Raw genomic sequence first — 23,096 nt, forward strand, 5'->3', positions numbered from 1 at the left:
AAGAGTCACAAGACTCTCATTACATCAGTTTGCCTTTGGAGTCAGATTTTGGCCGTTGTCAGGTTATAAGGTCCATAATTCTACTGAATTCATTAATGCAGCAGTTCACAGATCAGATTCAAAAGACGGTAAGAAAACTGGAAAAAGAGCCTGTATAATTTCCATGATAGTGCACATAACCTCGGCACTTGTATGCCTTTGCACTGCTGTGTTTGCGGAACAAGCTCATGTAACTTACGGTGAAATTGAGGATTTTACCAAATATCAAGACCAAACGTTAAGATGGGCGCCGTACCGATCGAACTGCTACTTCGGGATCAGACCGCGGTTTGTGAACGATAATCCATTGATGATGGGTCTTATTTGGTTTGATTCGTCAAGCGTTGAAGGCCTCAATCAGTTGAGACACCAGGTTGACATTGGTGACAAACTCGACAAGTACGGTTATGAAATGTACGATCCAAGATTGGGAGGCAGAGAAGTCATAATTGACAGTGCTAACAACTTAAACTTAACGATACATTTTGTGAAGAGTAGAAATGGTGAAAATTGGGCCACAAGAGTGTCGGGGTGTCCGCTGGATACGTCAAAGGGCAAAGTTTCGTCGGTTGTCATGTACTTCAATCAAAATGGCGGGCAGGGCACTCTCAAATCAGACTTGACCAAACGCCAAGATAAGCATCACACAAACCTGGTGGGATTTTCTCCGGAACTCGGAAATTACGATCTCTCTATAAGCGACATTACTGGAAACTACTACAGCAGAGGTCCCGCTTTAGGAAAGGACGCTGACAGCTCTAAAACTTCTCATATGTCTTTCAATGTTCCCGATGACCAAGTATGGAAAGCCCGTGATATCTTCCAGAGTATGTTAGGAGAGTCGGTTCAGGAACTGTTGGCAACTGGCAACAAAATGCATCCATTGTCCCTGCCTTCCGCTTTGATTGTTAGAAACATCAACAACTTTCCTTCAGGAAACTTCCATTTTATACAGAAAACCTTTGATCTAGACCAGCCTTTCGAGTTCGACATCATCTACAACAAAAAGGGCTCCAAGCAACGCATCACCTCGGGAAATGAATTGACAGCTTTAATCTCTTGGACAATGGCTGAGCTCGACGCGCGTTTCAACAAGAAATTTTCTATCGAAGACCCAAACTTGAAGCAGTTCGCTCAAGAGACCTTAGCCAATTTGATGGGTGGTATTGGGTATTTTTACGGTACTCAAATGGTCGATCGTGAAACTCAGCTAGACGAGGAGCAGTTCGACAAGATTGAGCTTAAAAGGGCTAAAGAGGAAGGACCATTACAGCTTTTTAGCTCTGTCCCTAGCCGAGCATTTTTTCCTCGCGGTTTTTACTGGGACGAGGGATTCCATTTGATCCAGATGATGGAATACGACTGCGACCTTGTCTTAGATATTTTACAGAGCTGGTTTGATCTTATTGAGGACGATAGCGGTTGGATAGCCCGAGAGCTTATATTGGGCAGTGAAGCTCGTAGTAAGGTTCCACAGGAGTTCCAGATTCAAAGTCCAAACATAGCAAATCCACCTACATTGTTACTATGCTTCAGTGAATTATTAAGCCGAGTTTTGAAACACCAGGAATTGTCCCTCGAATCTATAGACGATGATTCTTTAGCAAGCGGTTTGCAAACAGATCAACTGTTAAAGCGTCCTGAAGTGCTCACCTCATTTGCAAAGAAAGTGTATCCAAAACTTGCAAAGCACCATCAATGGTGGACAGAAAGTCAAAAGGGCTTCACCGAAGAGTATATGGAAGCTTTAGGTGACAACGTCCACCCCGACGAAGCGTTTAGATGGGCCGGAAGGACGTTTACGCATTGTTTGCCCAGTGGGCTTGATGACTACCCTCGCAGTCAACCTCCGGACGAGGCGGAACTTCATCTGGATGCTTTAGCATGGGCTGGGGTCATGACGAGGTCAATGAAACAGATTTCTGAAATTTTGGAGATGCCGGATGAAATTGAGAGGTTTGCCCGTATTGAACAGAACATCCTTGAGAACATGAACACAATACACTGGAGTGAACAGGATCATTGCTACTACGACGTTACCATTGATGATGATAGTGATGAGCTACGCCGCTTTGTAAGACATGAGGGGTATGTCTCGCTGATGCCGTTTGCTTTGAAGCTTGAACCCAGAAGTTCTGACAAGTTACGCTGGTTCGTGGAATTAATGGGAGACAAGAACAAATTATTTGGCGACTACGGTATTCTATCGTTATCAAGAATGGATGAATACTTCGAAACTGGTGAGGTTTATTGGAGAGGCCCTGTGTGGATAAACATGAATTATTTGTTTTTGGACAGCTTAGCTTATTACTTCGAGGATGGCGGTGATAATCAAGATGCCAAGACGGTCGAAAACGCAAGAGAACTCTACAGTAGTCTCAAACGCAACTTGATTTCCAATATGCATCGCGTATGGTCCCAAGACGGTTACGTATACGAAAATTACAATCATAACACCGGAGGCGGTAATGGGGTTCAGCATTTTACCGGATGGAGTTCTCTGATTGTCAACATCATGGGCCGTTTGCCAGAAAGCCTGTAGTTGGCAAAAGACTCAAATCGGAATCATATGATCACTAACAGCGAAAAGTAAAAACCCAATAATCGAAATCAAAACTAAATCCAAGACAGAATACTGATAATGTTTTGCATGGCATAGTTGCCATAACAGACCCTTTAAGCATGCTGGATTTTCCAGCAACGGTTCTCGCTGTAGCGGTTCGAAATATTTTTTTTTCACGAAAAGTGTCGTTGAGTTTCAAGCACCAGAGAAGTCTCAAAACAGACCCTCCATTCGAAAACAAATTCTGCCCACTGTCTTGCCTTCCCAAAGAATCGAAGAACACGACCGTGTCTGATTGTCGTCATGATTGGCAGCCCAGCCTTCACTGACGCTATCATCCAAATTCGACATCCTGCCCAGCCTTTCGAATTTTATTATGTAAGCGAAAAATAAAAACACTGGAAAATGAAAACCTGGCGCCAGCGACAACGACAGACCAGCAAGACCAGACAGACTTGACTTGGAAGTGGAATTCTTAGAACAGTGCATTCGAATATTTGTTATTGTTTTGATTGTTTTTGTTTTGATGGCTTCAAGACTGCAGGTGTCAGTTTATTTTGCTTGTCCATGACGACAGACCTGTGAATAATGTTTTCAGTCTATGCTGGAGACCACAAGAGAAGGATTGGAGGCCCGGAAATGTTATAAAATGAACGAATTGGGGTGATGAGGTTTTCCTTGTCCTTGTGAGATCTTGTCCTCATCAAACCAGATCTCATCGTCAATCAGCGTCTTATTGTACCTTCAACCCTCAAAAAGATCCTGTCTCACCACATATCCTCTCCAATGATGATGTCTTTCAAGTCTGATTTCCTTTCAGTCCTTTTTTGCCTCGCCTGGCTGTCACAGTACAACGCCAACGCTCTTCCTCTATTGGACCAATTTTCCAAAAGACAAGTAGTGACAAGGATGCACACTGCGAGCACCACTAATGTGGTGACTGACTTCTACTCTACTACAACTCAAGTTGCGGTTGCACCTACTGTTGAATTTATTATTAGTGGTGACACCACGATCACGACTACTTTGCCCCAAGCTGATGGTTCAACTCCAACTGGGAACCCAACAACAACCATTCTGCTGACTGCAACTCTTCAAAACAACAATGCTGCGGACCCAACACCGCTCTCCTCTGACTGTGCAACCACTGTTGCCAACGGAACACCCAAAGGAACCGTGTACGTTTCGCCCGTTCAAAACTCCAATGTGAATGCTCCATCTCCTTCTTCTCAGGCCTCCTCCCTCACTTATTCTACCAGCAGTTTGGTTGCTTCTGCGTCAGTTCTTCCTTCCTCGTCATCACCCGTCTCGAGCTCGTCAAGCTCTCCAAGTGTAAATACTGCCAGATCTGATGCCCCGAGTGCTCACGTACCAGCTCCTCCTGCTTCAACGACATCAACCTTCTCCGTGACAAGCTTACAGCCGGTAACAACTCCCACATCCTATGTGTCATCCGCTGGTGCCACGCAGCAGACTTCCTCTGACACTGAAACTGAACAAACGACCTCCACGACTCAACAGCCTCCTAACACCATTACTTCGCAAGTGGCAACCACGTCATCTGCCCAGACCTCAACTTCCTCTACACTTCAATCCACTCCCGCCAACGCATTGGGTGGTGTCCCTACTGCTTTGGTGTACTCGCCTTACAATAGCGATAACAGCTGCAAGGACTCGTCCTCTGTCTACAATGACCTACAGTATATCAAGTCCAGAGGTGTCTCTCAAATCAGAATCTACGGTACCGACTGCAACTCTTTGCAAACCGTTACCACGGCTGCCAAAGTTTTCGGTATCACCATCAACCAGGGATTATGGATTTCATCTGCTGGCGTTGATTCGATTGACGACTCAGTGAATGATCTTCTCTCTTACGGTCAAGCCAACGGATGGGATTTATTTGATATTTTAACCATTGGGAATGAGGCTGTTCTATCTGGTTTCTGTACAGTTGATGAATTGATAGACAAGATCTCTTCAGTAAGATCCAAGTTCGAAAACGCTGGATTCACCGGTAGATACACCACCAGTGAACCACCTGTGACTTTCCAAAACAATCCAGACTTATGCACAAAGTCCAACATCGATTTTGTTGGTATTAACTCTCACGCTTACTTCGATATCAACTCTTCTGCTGATTCGGCTGGAACCTTCGTTAAGGGTCAATTAGAGCTAATTCAACACGTTTGCGGGACAAACAATGTTGAGGTTACAGAGACCGGCTATCCTTCTGCTGGAGACCAAAACGGAGGAAACATTCCATCAGCTCAAAACCAAGCCATTGCGGTGCAAAACATTTTGAATGAAATGAACAAACAAGTGACAATCCTTTCCACATTTGATGATCTATGGAAGCAACCAGGCCCTTACAACATTGAACAGCATTTTGGTATCTCTAAGCTTCTTGGCGCCTAAACACAGCCAATGCATAGAACCATGACCATAATTACTTGGGAAATGAAAAGTCATATTTGCATATCAAAACGCATCGTTTCACTATTTGTAACATTGTATTGTAATACTATAGTTGTATACTAGGATATATCGGAATAAAAGGAACCTCTAATAATAAAACTGTTATGATTAGAATTCGATGTACTTTACTGGAAAGAACTCATCAATGAGTTCGAGATAATAAGGCTCCAACTCTTTTACACTATGCCTTGTTAGTGATTTCGAATACAGGTCGTATTTATTAAAAGCCTGTACCTCTTGTAACATTTCGAGATCCTTGTCATTCATAAGATATCGGTATGCACCCTCTCTGTGCCATGGATAAAAAGAATGATACCTTATCATGGCCAATGCCTTTTCATTCAAAGTGGACTGGCTCTTCGCAATGTAATACATATATTCGTCGTGGCCCCAAGAAATCATCACGGATCCCAAACCACAGCCCTTTTCATAAATGCCCAATTTTGTAGAGTAAATTGGGTGCGAATTGTCTGGGTTGCCCTCGAAGAACTCTTGAAAGATGATCTCGTCCGCAAATTGGCAACCTATAGGGAAAGTATCTCCCACGACATCCCATTGACCTTCGCTATCGAAAAAATAGAGAATTTTTCCCAAATCATGGATCAAACCTACTAATTGCATCCATCGGGGCATCCCATCGGCACGGATAGCTTCTGCTGTTTGTAGTGCATGATCTATTTGAGATAGCTCTGTGTCAGGGTCTGAGTCGTCAATCAACATACTAAGTTTGCATAGAGCACCCCAAATGGTCATTTTGGCTCTGGTTTTGGTCTTAAAATTAACTCTAGCCTGTAAGTTGAATGCCATAGTTTGCTTCTCGTGTTGCTCTTTGTAGAAATCGCGTACTCTGCTTTTGGCCTGATGGTACTGTCTGAAGTCGTCAGAATTTATAGGCAGGTTTCCTGCGGGTTCTTGCGCTGGTTTCTGAGACCTCAATTTTTTGGATACATGCTCTTGATCGGCATCTTCCAATGGATCTTGATCGTTACCAAAGTCTCGTTTGAGCTTGGATTTAAGAGCATTAACTGACTGGACATTCTCATCCGTAATCTCTAAAAGATGGCCCGTCTTGGTTCTTATGACCTTAGTGCCTTTGGTTGACATGGAAGCATCCAGGTAATCTCAAGCTCCGAGATTTGTTGCTCATGGACTTCAAGAAGCGGGCCCTCGAAGTCGCTGCAACGTAGACCTCAAGGTAGGTTTGACTGAACGTAGAACTTTCACAGTAAAACTAGACTATCTCGGTATCAACGAGAGTTGAAAGTACCTGACAACTAGAGCTCTAAGTATGTTCCTCGAGGTATCAGAATCTGTGATGAGGTAGCTACTTTTCATCGCGATGAGATGCGTACTAAACAGAGATGGCATGCTCTCGTATCATTCATACTATACTAGCAGACATTTTCCGTTAATTAAGAAATTGCGGATTTAGCTCAGTTGGGAGAGCGCCAGACTGAAGATAAACTTCGGTCAAATTTGAAATCTGGAGGTCCTGTGTTCGATCCACAGAATTCGCATTCTTTTTGCAAAAAAAGGTGAGAAACAACGAGATAAAGACACACTCACACACAATGGTGTCAAACAAGATACACGAGCTGTAGCTGTATTTTTTCCTGCATTTGAACCAAAAATGGAGGAAAGATCAATATTCAATGCAGTTTCTTAATTTTTCTCACCGTTGCACCCACTGGCGCGATACTTAATATACACAAACAACCCGGACAACCGGGTCTCAGTTCACAGTACAAGATCTCTTCTGTAGCTCGTGTGGGTTTTGTACAGAGCAAGCGAGTCTTTGCATACTATTCTTCCTCAACGCTCCTTCAAAGCCTTGTTGCGCTTTTCCCTACGTCTCAAGCGGTCCACCTTCTTGGCGTGCATCTTGGTGGCCATTCTCTCGTATCGCTCTTGCTCTTCCTTCTTTTCCCTGCGGTCTTTCAAAGCCTGGATCTTATCTTTATGTTCCTGGTCCTTCTCGTCCTTCAGCTCCTTCAACTTTTGCTTGAACTGCTTGTCTTCCAGCACTTTCTGTTTCTTGACCTCCCAGGAACTGAGTTTTTTGTTCTTCACCTGTCGACTGCCCACTCTGAACTGGCCCTTGGCCACTTTCCATGCTCTACCGCTAACGTTTGAACCCTTAGCCACACTTTCACCGCTGGAATCAGCAGCAGTAGCATTAGCAGCCGAATGACTGTTTGAAATGTTGTTTTTAGTACTCATATTACCGCTTACCAACTATTCAAAACGATTTGAGGGACTAGTCAAGTTTTTTCTCGTCTTTCTTCTAGCTCATCGCAGCTCATCGCATCTCATCTTCCTGGAAGTTTATTGATTCTGGAAATTTTTCAGTCGTCAATAGTGAAGTGAAAAATACACAACTTGAAGCTCATCGCGATGAGCTTGAGCGACCAGAAAATTATTTAGTAGATTCGACTAAACACAACTTCGTCAAGGCCTGTTTGATCGTTTTCTTGTTTTTGAGTTCTTCAACAAACCGATGGATCATGCTCACACGAAATTTTGCAAAAATAAGGCTCAAGAGCCGACCCATTTTCGAAAGGTCTGTTGTAGTACCTGCGAGTGGTAATGCATCTAGACGGAGGCGGAAAACAGTTAAAAGTGTAAGACAAAATATATCAGTGGATGACTTGAGGCTAGATAGACCATTAGAGCTTTCGAATCCTCGAGAACTAGAGCGCAAACTGCGTGAGCTGCGCAATTTCACGAAAAATCTACAAGAACAAGTGCGGGTGGCTGATGACCTATCACAGAAAGAGGCGGCAGAGAAAGCCTTGTTGGAACCTGAAAATGAAAAGGAAGATAGTGGCGAACATACAGCGGCGTTGATCTTGGGAGGTGGAGGTGATTTGAAAGCTATGTCAGGCGGCACTCATAGCCAGATGAGTAGGCATGCCAAGAAAACAGATTTGTCCACATTTCTACTCAGCACATCAGGACAAGCCAAAAAGCTTCTACCTGAAGCAATTTTGCTGCGAATAAACGATGATGAACTTGTGCTGAAATCTCTCATAAACCATCGAAATAGTGATTGGAATGCCATCGTTTCCAAGCTTTACGATAGCCCTGAACAATTGCAAGGAATCAGTCACCGAGTTCTAAAAATAGGAATTTTCTCCAGAGCTTCCCGTCTGTCGTTGGAAAATATTCGAAAGCTGGAATCAATGTTTCGTAAATATGGCCAGCACACAGGAACGGGACTCACGACGGCCATGTATGAATGTCTTTTTGTCAATCTCTCTAACCTGAAACCGCAAGGGGTCGCGGAAAAGAACGAGGTTTTTGGTTTGTTCGACTCACTGTTGAAAACGTTCGATGATACTAAGACGTGCATAATGCATGAACATGATAGCATCGATGAAAACATCTCAAATACCCAGAACAAAGCTATCATGAACCAGTTCGTAATGAACTGCTGCATCAAGTTTGCTTCCAAAGTCATGGACCCTTCCAAACTGAACTACTACCTCACAAAATTCAATCACGACTACAAGGTTTTACCCAACAGAGAGAACTACACCACCATAATTCAATTTTATACTAAAATGGGATTAAACGCTCAAGCGTGGGATATTTTTGCAACCATGAAATTCCTGTCAGCAGAGCATAAACCAGACACGAAGACGTACACCTCGATGCTACATCTTTGTGCCAAAGATAAAAACTATGCAAAAGCCATTGACCTGTTTAATGAAATGACTGACCTGAAAGTTGACATTTCTTCTGAGACTTTGAATGGCGTTGCCAAGGTTTTGGCGGTAGCTAGTGGCGACCCCATTTCCAGTGAGGGGAAAGCCGAATCCTTGAGACTACTTGGCTGGAAGTATCTGCATCAAAATGAAGATCTTTTACAAATGAAGGGCCGTATTTTGGAGGACACGATTATGACAATGATGGCGCTTTGTGCTTATGATGGAGACGTAGGTCTCGCCAGAGCATTATACTTCAAGTACGTCACTGCCAAATTTGCCGATAATTACAGCAAGTGGAGGGCTAGGTTTGGTAACACTATTTCCACAGATTATAAGGCAATATGGTCAAAGTCTTTGAATCCACAGATTTTCAACTACTTGTTGTTAGCGTATGCCAACTTTTCGCCGGAAAAAGTGCCTCTGTTGGTGAGCTTTGATCAAGGAAGTATCACGAGGAGAAATCTGATAAACAGTATAGACTATCAACAGAAACTCGATGATATTGGCTGTGAATTGCCGATCAAAATCCCGATGTTACCTGTAGCGGATTTCAGTCAAGTTTTGCAGGTGATTTTAGAATCTCGCGCTCTATGGCAATTCAATCTTGAATTTGGTGGAATGGTCAACTTGAGAGAAAGTCCGCAAGAATTCTCCAAACTCATTTGGAAACTTCTGGACTCTAGCAACTCATTGGAAGATTTTGCCTTCACAATCTTTAATGAAGTTCTGTCAAAAGGATCTGAATTTGTCAACCACAATGTTCTGAACGTCAAAACTCTGGTATCGTTCTTGACAATTCCAATAAAAATGGGCGATAAAACAGAGTTTTTACTCAGACTATCGGAGTTTTCCTTCGAGCAACGGGAATTGAACAAGCAAATTTCGACTTTGTTCAATGAAGCCAAATTGAATTCCTTGCCTGTAGGAACCGTGCTGGAATCTCAGAAGAGAATTCTTGATCACGATTTGTCTGTTCAAGCCGATGCTTCTCTGGGTTATCTTTTATCAGTGAAGCATAAGCTTTTGAGAGAGTCGGTTCTTTATGAAATAACCATGCGGGCAGCTATAAAATTTAAAGACGTGGACTTGGCTAAAGAAACGTGGGAAAGCCGTGGTGCATTCAGGAAACTAAATGCTTTCCAGAACTTGGATCCACAAGAAAGAGTCACCAAAGACACTGTTTTCGCGTCCCTGATGGTAGATTTGTTTACCGAACAAGAACTGTACAACGATGCCATGAGTATCATCATGTCATCGCAAAGGTACATTAACTGGACATATACGATGATTAAAAGGCTTCATCGCAAAATGATAGAGTTGGAGGACGAAAACAGCATCAGAATTTTAATGGAAGTTGTTAACAAGCGCTCTGCATGAGTAGGAATTTAGAAATGACCCTGTGTGGGAAAAATAAGTATAGTGTCTATATTAATGAGTAATGAACTTGCATTTACAAGTCATCGAATGCTATTATATTGTGGCTATGCTAGGTGCGGTCCTTAAAGTGTGTGAAGTTCGCTTTCATTACAAACTGAGCCAGGCTTTTGATCCAGCTCTTGTTGTAGACTCTGAATTTCCAGCTTTAGCTTAGTAACCTCTTTTTCGAATTTCTTACCGTAATGATCGATATAGTACGTTGCACCGTTCCTTGCAGCACACAAATAGATGAACATTAGAAATGCAGCTGCAGCTTTTCTGTGATGGAACCATATCCCGCACAGCATCATAGTCCCTAATTGATAACAGTACTGGATTAGAATATAGCAAAGCACGGGCCAAGGATCAGGCAATTTTACGGCCCAAAAGTTCTTGAACTGGTGAGAAGTGAGATACTCAAAGCTAGTGACCCTTTGTCCCGATTTTATCTTAGAAGATTGCCGCAAAGTAATGAAATAGTGATAAGCACTTTGCCAGACGAGATAATAAAGAGAAGTCCAGAAAATATTGTACTTTAAGTTCCATTTTTCGGACGCAATCAAAGAAGCTGCTGGAAAACGGTCTAGCTTTAAACCCTCATCGATACCATGCCTTATGGTGTACATGGTCAGAGGTGGCATTATGTGAATAAAGCACGATGTGATTTTATCAACCGAATGAATAACAAGCGAGTTTCTCCATGTTATGACAGCAAAACACAAAGTGCCAAAGGTGAATGCAAAACAGCTTTGATATAGGTGAACTGAAGTGGGCCACACCCAAATGAAAAGCAAGCACATCATATTGACATAATAGCACAGGTCAGCCATATAGTAGTGACTATTGGTCTTATAATATGTGTAGTAACGTACCGGCATCAGTAGAACAAGCATCAGGGTGTAGTATACGTGGAACCATTCCGGGTATTTTCCAATAATGAACCCTATCCCAAAAATGTTGAAGAGCGTAAACGGATAAAACCACTTTTCCAAATAAGAGCTTTTATGGAAAAAAAGTGTCTCTAGAGGTTTATCCAGAGATTGTAGACGTGTAAAAGTGCGTTTTTTGAATTCGTCCAATTGTGGGGTTAAATCCTGAGCCGTGGTCCGTAGTTTGGCCAACTTTTGCCGCGTCTTAGTGCTCCTAATCCGCTGCGTGGCACTGTTGAAGTATCTACGTGGCAGATAGTAAGATTGGGCTGTGGGTGAAACAGGGTCCAAAAGTTCAACCCACGAAGCTAGAGATATACGACCTGTGGGAGTTTTGCCCTCATCCGAATCGTAGGGGTCGCCCATCAAAAATGAAAAGTGAGTATTTGAGTAGTGCGAAATGAGAGTATCAGCAAGCGGGACTCAAGCCGAAGCTGTTGGTGGTGAAAAACAGTGTGTTATTGGTGAATAACTTTAAGGAACACAGCTAGAGAGAGCCATTATCGTTTGATGTGTGGAAATTAATGATGAGTACTCTTGGCATATGAGAAGGGCGAGTACATAACATATAAGGAAATATAGTCACGTGGTGTAAAGATGTTTGGCGATTCGCGGCCACAGGGGACACCTAAGGCGTCAACAGGGCATATCTGAAGCATTGAGATCTCAGCGCAACGAACACGTATGACTGTAGACGGAGAAGATTTGGAGCACACATCTACAGTGGATCGATCCAGAATCTGGACTGGGGACGAATCACGAATCTGCTGGATTGAAATGCTCATGAATAGATCTGGACAATACCGTCTAACCGCTTTTGCGGCAAAGGAACTTGTAGACTTGAGAAGGCCATTACGAATGAAGCGATGTTTTCGTAGAACACGACAGGGGTCGTCAAATTACACTCACCATATACGAACAAGCTTCTTGTCACATGACGGGCCACCCATTGCACAAATTTGTTCTCGGTTCATTGAATCCTCCTAATCATACGCATTGCCAACAGCCACGTGACGCCGTATTCCTCAGTTCTTTATCACCCGCCCTCTCCTCTCACACCAAGGTATGTTCTGTTGTGTCCCATGCTAGGCTCTACTGCTATCACTTTTGTCCCATGTGTCGTTCCTCGTCTAGCCACTGTGCGCGCCAGTTTTCTTAACGCCGAATTAATGAAAACTCAAATCCGCAACCCAAAACCCGCGCGGGAGAATCACGTGCACTGCCATTCTCTTATTTTATCATTATCATCATTACCACCACCACCACCACCACGACTTCCATATCCTAATCGTCATACTCCTCTCTGTCAATACCTTGTTCCCTTTCTCCCTCGGCAATTGTGTTTCCCTTTATCCATGGCTTCTCAACTCACGATGACGTCTTTCCACGCATCCAACCGTCAGAAAAAAAGAACCTTATATGATACCAGGTCTAAAATTACCATGTTCTTATGCATACACGGTAAAAAGAACAGTTCCGGGAGCGAAGCCTAAACACCCATGAAGACCTATGAAGACCTATGAAGACCTATGAAGACCCAAACTACCTTAGACCCAGCGCGTACGTTGGGTCCCGACTTGTGAACCATACACACATACATACACACATCCATACATAAGCCGTATTAGGTAACTGCATTTCCTCTTTGGGCGACGTGCAGCTCATAAAACTTGGCTTCGGTCCAGCTATACGTTGCTAGGTAAAAGTCCCTTATCTGTGTTCTGTAAATTACCCACACGCCCTTGATGAGCCCGCTCAGGGTGGTGCTCCTCTGCAGGTTTTGATAGCGTAGAAGTGGGTTGGGCTTTTTTTTTCGTGGTTCTATAGGTCTCTCACGTTTAAGAACCGCATGGGAACCCGAGAAAGACAAAAAAAAAATGATAACAAATATCTTGACAACAGCCGTGCGTGCAGAAGGCCTTCTGGCACACACTGCACTGTACTGCACTGCACCTTTTATTCGCTTCGCAATGGCTCCGGAACAACCGCAGTGGTTCGATGCCTCGCTCTGAAAATTTGATGTGAACCAAACCTTCAGCCGTTGAGATCCCACCGCACGACCGGTTCTAACACGTCATAATTCTGGGCTCGAGAACTGTGCGTCGACGGTAAAATCGAGACATTCCTTGAACCTGCGACAGAATCGTAGGGCAACGCCACAAGAAACACAGTACAGCGGGCATAGTCCCCATCGTCTTAGATGGAAGGTTTTCCTTTTTGATCGCTTGGATGATACTATTTTTTTTTGGGCGGGCCCATCCATTCATCGGTGTGCCGGGAGGTGGCAGAGACAGACAGACAGACAAGAAGTCCGTGCAGCTTGCACAGACATGGACTTTTTTTTTTCCCGGACCCCCCACCCCGTGGCATCGATATCATGAACCCACATAGCGCTACGAAGCGTACGGTTGGTTGATCGTCGTGATACGACGGTGTTTTCTAGATACCAACCAGGCGTTGTTGTGTATATGTGGTTATGTCCGTAAGTAAGTGAATGTATGTGTGTATGTGTGTGTGTGTGTGTGTGTGTGTGTATTGATTGTATATATAGGAAGTGGGATTCCAGCAACGGTGGACCATTGATCTGTCTCGAAAGAAGAAAATCTGGTTTGACACACTCGACTTTTCAACTACCACTTCGTCCCCGTATGTTCAGTCGTAGCATCAGTATGTCGTCGTCATCGTCGTCGTCTCAAAATTTCATTCGCTACAACAGGCTTGGTAATAGAGACGAGACGCTGCATCCAGGCTTTGAATTTCGTAAATCACCATTGCATTCTCATGAGCGTCCTGGCGCCATAGAGTGTCACAATGACACTTACGACAACGTTGGTGTGGAGTCGTATGCGTGGCAATTCCGTGGATGCTTCGACGCAGATCTCACCGAGGACTCCGCTGACACCGGCAACGTAACAGACCTGGAGGCCACCGCCAATACGCCTAATTCATTGTCTCCCAGTCTGACGTCCACTTTTGTATCCGGATCCGATGTGCAACCTTCTCTACGGCCCGTGCTGGACATGGCTGGCCTAGCGTTGGAACGCACCTGTCCCATGCCGGACATGGACAACGAATCGGACCTTTCAAGCTATTCACCAGCAGAGCTATCCCTGAATCACAACGCTTTGCCATTGACCACATCTCAAATCAGCACTCCAGCCGTCTCAGTGATAAAGCCAGAACCATGCGTTTTGCAACTTCCGCATAAGAACTCAAAACCCATCAAACCTGTGAACCGGTCATGTCGCAATGTTTGGTGCGAGAAAAGCGACATGGCTTTACTCAAAACCATGCTAGCTACTCAAGAACTACTCCACAACGTTTTCAAACGTCGGCCTCGTAGTCGCTACTGGGCTTGCATTAGTGAAAGCCTCGCGACCAAAAATCATATGCACCGGAACAAACGTCAGTGTCGCGATCGCTTCAACCTTATCTATTGGAAAGCAGTTCGCGACAAGAATCAAGACAAGCCAGCTGGTAATAAGAGCGAACTGGAAAAACTAAAAACTGAATACATGGGTCGTTTCTTCATCGACAAAGACAACAATGTAATGTTGAGAACACCCGAAGATGGCGATGCCGGTGAGTTGTCTATACCACATGAGGACGTCAAAAACGGTGAAACATCGACTGCCGATTTGAAAAATCCATGGCATATTTTTGCCAGCCTTCAAAAATCCGTCGTACAGCTCACAGAAAGACTTGACAGTCTTCATGAGGAATTGAATACTCAGAGAGAAGTGATCAGACACTACGAACAAAACCACGCTTTCAACCTACACGAACAACAGCAACAGCAACAGCAACAGCTACCATCACAATCACACCCAGAGTTATCGTTGCGTTCGGATTACGATCGTTACGCCGGCGATCAAGGCATTGCAAACAGCATCCGGTGGTAATGGGATAAGAAGACAAGATGAATGATATGGATGTACTATATAGACAACACGGCAATCCGGGCTACAGATGAGGCTAGTCTTCGCCTCAAGATGCATAAGCCACTTTAATGTAACAAGATCAATTTTTTAAAGCTAGCAAATAATGACGGTAAATTTTCTTATTACAAATTAACAGGCCCGGCATTAGGTGTCTCCAGCTTGAACGATCTTAACGCCGTGGCGCCCTCTTTCGCGCCAGATCAAAGATATACGCAAACTACATTTCAACATAGTCGTCAAGAGCGGCCTCTCTTCTCTCAAACCTCGCCAAGCCGGTGGTGATGATGACAAACTTTGGGACGGTGTTGTTCGGACAGGGCTCGAAGACGCTCTTGGTTCCATTGTACACATAGGAATAAATGAGCATCGCAGATCAGGTGAATAAGGAAAAGCAACTGGGAAATGAGAAACTGAACGGGAAATACGCTTTCCTAAAAGAGAATTGAACATGCAGGTGCGACAATCGGGTATGTGACGTTCCCGAAATAGCAGCTACCGGATGCGTTTCCAAATCGAGTAGTAGGGTTTCCTAAAGGAAACGGTTCCCGATGCGGATATACGATTACCGTTTTGGGAACGCGCGTGTTTGGCTCGTTATTAGTCCGGGTTTGCCGAATTCTCGGACCTCCTACACTGCTGGAATGTTCGACTTGTTGCTACGGTTAACAGGCCCATACTTTCAACTCTTGACAACAGCACGGACAATGCGCCGGGAAAACTCTGATGAATGCCAGCTCGGGTTGATCTGCCGGTGTAGTGTAATCGGCAGTATAAAGCGTTGTGGTAGTGATGGATGATTGTTTCGACCGAAAGAAAGGCTTTGTCACGGGAGACAGGCTCTCATAGAAGTGTAAAGCTTTTGCATTCCGTCTTTCCTTTTCTCGGTCTTTTTTTTTTGTGTCTCAGTTTTTCGAGTTTTTTTTTCGGTTTTATCTGGAGTCCACGTATCTAATGAAGAAAACGGTTGGGATTGTGAGTTGAACCTCTCGAACATAGAAAACTAAGGAGTGCAACACATGATGTGTGGTGCAGACAAAGGACTTGGTGTCCTTTATGGAATAGGAACCTATCCGATGTCCTGATGTCTTCGAACATCCGTCTAACAACCGATGAAGGTGGTTGCTGACAAAAAATGAAGCGTTGCGAGCGATCACTATTGAAAGATCGCATTGGGATGAGTGGAAACGATGCTATACGTTAAGGAAATGAGAGGACAGTTGGCTGGTTGGGCAGCTACATCTAGAAATCTGCTCGGTTTTGGCAAGATGACTTGTAACGCATTACAGAGGATAAGTTGAAATGACGTAGAAAAAGTACAGATTTGACGTCACTAAATTATAAAGTATAGCAGTTTTTTCGAAGACTCTCTTGTATTGGACGAAGAAAGCTGAGGGGATCTTTGATTATTTGATCTATCCAGTGCTGTGGTGTTGGATGCTAGAAAACTGCTATAACTGTGAAATTCATGTCCGCTCAACCGATAAATTCGCTTCAATTGATGGGCAGTTGTTGAGCTAATGGTCATTTCTCAGTGCAAATACTTTTGAACTGCGCTCACTCGTAATGGACGAACATCTCATCTCCTGTAGTACACACACGACATCGGAACAAGTCCCTGCAATTATTCAAAGTGGAAGAGCCAAGTTTTTAGCGTTTGGTTTTTCAATTCTTTTGGTAGCCCACTGTCGTGGAAAAAATGGGGTATAATTTGGTGATCGGTTCACCGCCATACATCGCACATTGACAAAATCGGTCACAAGCTTCTAAGAGGGTCGAATTTCTGCTTGCTTAACGCGAGGTCGTTTTACGTCAATAATTGAGCCTCGCAAGTAATTTGGAATCGCATTGGTACACCTCACCAGCTTGAGTGCATTCTTTGAAATGATACTTGGCCATTATCAAAACGAAATAGCACAGTTTTCTAGCAAACTGCTTTTTCGATTTGGATTATAAAGCTTTCTTGTCGGTGCAGACTAGCTCTCTAACACGAAAGACTTGAATTAGGGACCTTTAAGGAGAGTAGTGGCAGTCAAATTAAAGGTAAAAAAAGCTGAGACATTGGACGCACGGCGAAGATCCAGTTCTGTCATAAACGTGGGGCAGAGGAAAAATTTGGAAGCAGTTTAATGAACGGTTTTTTTTCGTTTTCCATGGGCTTGTGTCGCTTTGAATTAAACTTTTTTTGACGCCATGAATATCCGCGCCCGAATTTCAAATCCAATAGCTTGCTCAATGTAGAGTGAAAACCGTAAGGAGCATAAAATCCATGTGTCAGTTATTTGCGACCAATAACTAGTCTTGATGTATCAGAACGGAATAGAATGGACAAGCTTTTGAACTTTCGTGAGGCCGAATGCTACGAGATTGCATCCGAATTCTATATCTTGTTTCCTTAGTATTCTTGATCACGGTTACCAAACAAATCCCACAAGGTTCCGTGGAAAGTTTATCACCGCTTGTACACGTTTTGATCTTGGAGCGTTATGATACAAGCCATTTGATTCTGGAATCGGATACTTTCACTTTGATACAGACGGTGTGACGACAAATCTTTACTATTGAAGGTGGTATCCACTGCTTGCTCACGTCCTATGGTGATCGCAGTAGTTTTCTCACATCTGTCGCTGTCATTGCGTCACGTGGTAAAAGTTAGAAGTTTTACTGGAAGAGAGTCTGACAATAAACCTCTCATTTGGACACTGTCCTAAGCTTTCTATGAAGGATTGTGGTGGTGTTTGCGAAGCTCACATTCGTGTCTTGACGAGAACTTCGATGATATCAGTAACATGAGAATCGATTAGTATGGGACCACGTGTGCGTTCGCACACACATTCCTAACAAGGAGTCCCCATCGAAAACCGCTCTATCCGTCGCCCATTTACTCTCTTCTATTCAAAACTCTCCCTGTCACCTAGTGGCAAACCCCAATTGACATTCTCTAGAAACCTTTTGGCTCCCCAGTCGTAAATGACACGCAGGGCAAAAGTGATCTTCCCTCCTTCCAATTTTTCTCACACGCATCAGCTCAAAGAGCCATCTACACAATTCACTTGACAATACTCCTTTAAATAGGGAAAAGTAACACATGTATACCTCACTTGGTTCTGGAATCTAGCTCACAATGTAAACGTCGTTGACACTTGGACACAGACGTATATAGTGACTATCTTTTTCCAAACTATCACCCCAGTTACACGAAACCACATTCTAACTCCAATACCATTTATCATACTCTTTTCAACCTGGACTACAACACAACCTATTCATAGTAGATCTTCTAGATGAACCTCGGGGATCTTACACCCAGTCATCCAACATCCCTCGTGCTTCTCTCGTGACTATCTCGCGTTACCCGTCTTCTACTATATATCTGCTTAATATACAAGCCTAATATAATCAATCATCACCCACCGTTTCATTATCACTACCTTTTCTCTCACTAAGGGGGGGTATCTAATAAAATGTGTTGCCCTTAGATATAGGAACTGAATAATTAATTAAATTATATATATTCTTGACCAACTCCACACAACAAAAGACATCGATACTCCTTCAAAAACACGTTTAAGACAGTGTAAAAGCAGCTTTTAAGCGAGATTTCGAATCTCTACACATTGCCACATATTTTTCACCAGAAAAACGGGCTCTTAGCTGTGCTTTTTGCGTGTTTTACGGGACTTTTAGCTGCTCAATAAGGTTTGTTGTGATAAAGACAAAGCCTCAAAAGTTGAACTGGGGGTTAGTAGGTTTGGCCTTTTTGAAAGCAGTTCCAATACGGACGCGAAACTGCTGGAGACATTAAAGTTGGAATTTTTTTTGGCGCTGGTCGTCCAGAAACGAAAAAAGAACAGGAGCAGGAACGACAACGGGAACAGGAACAGAAACGGAAACGGGAAAGGAAAACTGCAAAGAGATAGTGTACTGAAGAAAGTCCACAGCCAACCAGTGATTTTTAGTTTTTTCTTCTAAAAGAAAAAAGCCTTGAGTAAAACTGAGATTTTGGATTCTCCGCGTGTTTTCGATTCAATGTCGCAAAATATTCAGGTCAAACGTAAGCGTACGAGAACGCTGGATGCCGCACCGCGTGCGGGCATGTCGCTGCGGTCAGTACCCCAAGGTATGTTTCTCGACAACGAAGCAGACCCTATCATTGGCGAAATGCTGGCACGGCAATCTGCATTGTTGCAGGGCAACTTGATCGATTCCCATTTTGCCACAGCCACTACTGCAGAGGGGTCAACAGTCGCTGGAAATGAGAACTCGATAGACGAACACACAGTGACCGGTGGAACGGACGATATCACCATCAATAACAATAACAACAACAACCACAACAACCACGTTGGTGAAGAGGAAGACGACGATCTTATCTTTGTCAAAGAACAGCCCGTTCAATTTCCAGCTCCTCTTGATCCACATGCAGAACACCACTACACCAGCAAGAAATTCAAAAAGCAAAGAACCATATCTCTTCCGCAGCTTCCGCACTCCAAACTGTTGTACGAGGCTGCTCAACATCGTGCTTTGCCACATCGTCAAAATGACGATGATTTGCTTCATTTAAGTGGATCATCTACCAAGACCATCGACGGCAACCGGGGTGTCACATTGAATGTGGTGAAAAGTCTTTCCCCGCTGAGTGTCAACGAGCATGGCTCGCCAGTATTCAAACGTATGGCAGCAGGACCCAAGATATCTAGACTGGTCACTGCAGCTAAGAAAAAAAACAAGAAAGACTTCTTCCAAACCGACAAAGAAGGTCACTACGTTTACCGCGATGAAGACAATTTTTGCAACGGTAGGTTTGTCGTCAAGAGTTTGCTTGGACAAGGTACATTCGGGAAAGTGGTACAATGTGTTGATAATACTCCTTCTTCTCTTCAAAGCAATGAGTTTCAAGGGTTTGAAGATCCGTTTTCCGAATCATTTGAGGATTCTCATTTCGATCTTGATTTCTCAACTCCGGAGTCCAATGTTCCAAGATCCGCTAAAATGGTTGCTGTTAAAATAATACGTGCTGTTGATCGGTATCGTGAAGCTGCCAAGACCGAACTACGAGTTTTGAAAGCTATTTTAGATAACGATCCGCTGGGCCAGTATCAGTGTCTGTTACTTCGTGAGTGCTTTGATTACAAAAATCATATATGCTTGGTGACAGATCTGTTTGGAAAGTCCATATATGACTTCATGTGCAATAACGGTTGTTCACGCTTTCCAGGGTCTCACGTTCAAGCGATCACAAAACAGTTGATTCGCTCCGTATGTTTTTTGCATGATTTGGGAATAATTCACACGGATTTGAAACCTGAAAACATACTTCTATGCGATGAATCGTACGTGGGAAAGCCTCTCTCTCAGCAAGAATTATCAAATTTGAGCCCACGCCGCAGAAGTGCATGCAATGGAGAACGGAAGTTCTTGACAAATCCTGATGTTAAGCTGATCGACTTTGGCAGCGCCGTTTTTTATAACGAGTTTCATCCAGCGGTAATTTCTACGCGGCATTACCGTGCACCAGAAATTGTTTTAGGTCTAGGTTGGTCCTTCCCTTGTGATATTTGGTCAATTGGGTGCGTTCTGGTAGAGTTGGTTACAGGAGAATCATTGTACCCCATTCATGAGAATTTGGAGCACATGGCAATGATGCAAAGATTCAATGGCAGACCGTTCCCACCTAAAATTGTGGAAAACATGCTTTACAAATCGGATCGCAAAATAGGAAATCTGGCCCCAGATTTGAACGCCACCGTTGTGAAGCATTTTGATAGAGACTCATTGGCCTTAAAATGGCCAGAGCGTAATTCCAAAGGAGAGATCATCACGAAAGAGAGATCAATGAGAAGAATTTTGTCCGGCTGTGATCGGCTGGACAAATATGTGATGCAAAAAATACGACAAGATCACGGTGACTGGCTAGTCATTAATTGGGATATGAGTGCTGAAGACAACTGGGCTTTACTGGAGTCACAGCACGATGAGCAGGTGCTCGATAAGGAAGTGTTCCTATTTTGGTATTGGTTCTTGGATTTGTGCCAGAAAATGTTTGAATTCGACCCTACTAAAAGGATAACTGCTAGGGAGGCAATCAATCATGAATGGTTCAATTACGGTATATTGGATGAGGGTATTGCAAGTTTTGGGAAAGTTCAGCACAACTAAGAATGTGGTTGAAATTAATATTTTTCCGTGTGGAACGGTATTTCGATATATTTACATAAAAGTGAAGTTGTGTCAATGGATCTGGACTTGGAACTGAATACCAGTTGTCTCTGAAGAATGCTTTAAGAAGAACTTTGAGCAATGCACTAATAATGTATTCAAGCTAACAACGATGGTCACAGAAAACTACAACTTCCAAGTGCTCGTAAAAACATGACGCGCGCATACCAAAATGCATCAAATATTTTCCCCATCTTTTCTAATCCTGGTACAAACAACTATATAATCTTGGAAAGTGCAAATACACTCCCTTTGGATTAATTTTGGGTATCATTGGCCTTGAACCTAAGCATCGCCATTGTATTATCCCATTTATCAACGATAACAGATCCAGTTCGATCACGAAACTGGTCGATGCCAGTTGCCAATTCAAAAAACGTCGATCTGCAACGTAAAACCAAAGGCCCTCCTTTACTTAAGCTCGATCTAGTCTTGGTGACATAAGATGTAATTTTGTCCCGCAGTGGAAACAAATGACCGGAGACTTGATCTTGCCAAGCCTTCTCTAGTTTCTTCTCAAGCCTTGAAAATTGGTCCTTTGTTTCAAGGCCAATGGCTTGTTTATAGTAGCTGAGTTGATCAGCAGCAGATCTGAATTTCATAGAGCATGACGAAAAAGACCTGTTAACGGCAGACAGTAGAGCGATATTTGCATGCTGAACTTTATTCTTCACATTTAATAGTTTGTATTTGTCAAGCTCTTTGACATGGCTCAGAAATGCCCGAGACTTTCCGCCAATGTGAGACTTGGCCGATTCCCAGTAAGTGACCTCCGGAACGATAGGATGAGCAATGCGATTTTCAAAATCAACGATGAATTTCCCAGCGCCCTCGGAAATCGCTCCAGGAGGCAATACAAAGTCCACGTTTCGGTACGTGGCACCGTGGTTCGTGAAGTATGGTGCAGTTGCAACGTCATTCACAAGTGTTGGCGAAGGGTTGTTCAACAATGCTTGGAGGGTGCAAGTTATCAAAAACGTTGTTGATGACGTCAAAAGAACAATCTGCCATGGGTTCAACTGAGCAAGCCCACGCCCTGCACGGCTGCAAACAGTTGTATTCTCTGGTGCCAAAGAACTTGATAAAACCGGATCATGAGACAAAGTCTTGGCAAGATCTTCCTTTTGCTCAATAAGGGTACTGAAACCGTAGCCGGTGGCTACTGCATCATTTGAGGGAGCAATCAAAGAGTCAGATTCATCCGAACTGGCTGTTGAAAGAACGTCGTCACAAAGACCTTCCTCTAAAACCGTCTGGATCGAAACGCCGTCGCTACGCTGAGAAGCCCCATTTCTGTCGAAATTAACAACACTCCAGGTCCTATCTCCCGAGTTTTGAGGTTGTTTCTTGCTTGAGGTCATTCTTATCGAAAACTTGGGTTGTGATAATCCGATTCTGATGGTATAAATGGGCCTTTTGACAAGATTTTAGTGTGAGTTTTTGGAGAATTCCACGATCAAACTGCTCACGAAATTTTGCTTTAAAAGTGTGGTGAATTCCGTGCTTGTGAAGACAGAAACAACACCGAATTTGAGTCTTTTGAATAGCAGAAGATGGTAAAGTTTCGGTGAGAAACACCGGATCCCCCTTGGATCCAATCAATATATGAGGCCCTTCTAGCCATATCCCGTATAGAGCGATCAATAGTCTCAGCTGTAAAGAGATTCAAACTTGAGCTCCAGTCCAATGAGTCTTGTCAAAGGGCTTTGACGACTGGGCAGTTTAGAACTTTGGCGCACCATCATGCTGAAGTGATTTTTTTCTCTATCCAGGCGCATTTTTAGCCAAATTCTGACACTTTTCA

General features: G+C 43.6%; 9 protein-coding genes and 1 non-coding gene across 10 annotated transcripts; 6 read left to right on the forward strand and 4 right to left on the reverse strand.

Moving 5' to 3' along the window:
• Window positions 1–163: 163 nt before the first annotated feature.
• Window positions 164–2,581, forward strand: CWH41 (LALA0S01e12354g1_1; the record flags this gene model as incomplete). Its single annotated transcript, XM_022774669.1, has 1 exon — window positions 164–2,581. One exon carries the CDS (start codon window positions 164–166, stop codon window positions 2,579–2,581), a length of 2,418 nt encoding a protein of 805 aa, XP_022626743.1.
• An 813-nt stretch (window positions 2,582–3,394) lies between these two features.
• On the forward strand, window positions 3,395–5,017 carry SCW11 (LALA0S01e12376g1_1; the record flags this gene model as incomplete). The annotated part of the gene is made up of 1 exon (XM_022774670.1): window positions 3,395–5,017. The coding sequence occupies one exon, from the start codon at window positions 3,395–3,397 to the stop codon at window positions 5,015–5,017; it is 1,623 nt and encodes a 540-aa protein (XP_022626744.1).
• Window positions 5,018–5,185: 168 nt separating this feature from the next.
• On the reverse strand, window positions 5,186–6,181 carry LALA0_S01e12398g (LALA0S01e12398g1_1; the record flags this gene model as incomplete). The annotated part of the gene is made up of 1 exon (XM_022774671.1): window positions 5,186–6,181. The coding sequence occupies one exon, from the start codon at window positions 6,179–6,181 to the stop codon at window positions 5,186–5,188; it is 996 nt and encodes a 331-aa protein (XP_022626745.1).
• A 318-nt stretch (window positions 6,182–6,499) lies between these two features.
• On the forward strand, window positions 6,500–6,594 carry LALA0_S01e12420r. The gene is made up of 2 exons: window positions 6,500–6,537; window positions 6,558–6,594. It is a non-coding gene; the product is annotated as a tRNA-Phe (tRNA).
• Window positions 6,595–6,889: 295 nt separating this feature from the next.
• Window positions 6,890–7,297, reverse strand: CGR1 (LALA0S01e12442g1_1; the record flags this gene model as incomplete). The annotated part of the gene is made up of 1 exon (XM_022774672.1): window positions 6,890–7,297. One exon carries the CDS (start codon window positions 7,295–7,297, stop codon window positions 6,890–6,892), a length of 408 nt encoding a protein of 135 aa, XP_022626746.1.
• A 284-nt stretch (window positions 7,298–7,581) lies between these two features.
• CCM1 (LALA0S01e12464g1_1) lies at window positions 7,582–10,164 on the forward strand (the record flags this gene model as incomplete). Its single annotated transcript, XM_022774673.1, has 1 exon — window positions 7,582–10,164. One exon carries the CDS (start codon window positions 7,582–7,584, stop codon window positions 10,162–10,164), a length of 2,583 nt encoding a protein of 860 aa, XP_022626747.1.
• Window positions 10,165–10,286: 122 nt separating this feature from the next.
• On the reverse strand, window positions 10,287–11,498 carry GPC1 (LALA0S01e12486g1_1; the record flags this gene model as incomplete). Its single annotated transcript, XM_022774674.1, has 1 exon — window positions 10,287–11,498. The coding sequence occupies one exon, from the start codon at window positions 11,496–11,498 to the stop codon at window positions 10,287–10,289; it is 1,212 nt and encodes a 403-aa protein (XP_022626748.1).
• Window positions 11,499–13,630: 2,132 nt separating this feature from the next.
• Window positions 13,631–15,034, forward strand: LALA0_S01e12508g (LALA0S01e12508g1_1; the record flags this gene model as incomplete). The annotated part of the gene is made up of 1 exon (XM_022774675.1): window positions 13,631–15,034. The coding sequence occupies one exon, from the start codon at window positions 13,631–13,633 to the stop codon at window positions 15,032–15,034; it is 1,404 nt and encodes a 467-aa protein (XP_022626749.1).
• Window positions 15,035–19,099: 4,065 nt separating this feature from the next.
• Window positions 19,100–21,232, forward strand: KNS1 (LALA0S01e12530g1_1; the record flags this gene model as incomplete). The annotated part of the gene is made up of 1 exon (XM_022774677.1): window positions 19,100–21,232. The coding sequence occupies one exon, from the start codon at window positions 19,100–19,102 to the stop codon at window positions 21,230–21,232; it is 2,133 nt and encodes a 710-aa protein (XP_022626750.1).
• Window positions 21,233–21,549: 317 nt separating this feature from the next.
• Window positions 21,550–22,653, reverse strand: LALA0_S01e12552g (LALA0S01e12552g1_1; the record flags this gene model as incomplete). The annotated part of the gene is made up of 1 exon (XM_022774678.1): window positions 21,550–22,653. The coding sequence occupies one exon, from the start codon at window positions 22,651–22,653 to the stop codon at window positions 21,550–21,552; it is 1,104 nt and encodes a 367-aa protein (XP_022626751.1).
• Between the last annotated feature and the right edge of the window lie 443 nt (window positions 22,654–23,096).

This window comes from Lachancea lanzarotensis, scaffold LALA0S01 (assembly GCF_000938715.1).
Source record: "Lachancea lanzarotensis genome assembly LALA0, scaffold LALA0S01, whole genome shotgun sequence".
Lineage (NCBI taxonomy): Eukaryota > Fungi > Ascomycota > Saccharomycetes > Saccharomycetales > Saccharomycetaceae > Lachancea > Lachancea lanzarotensis.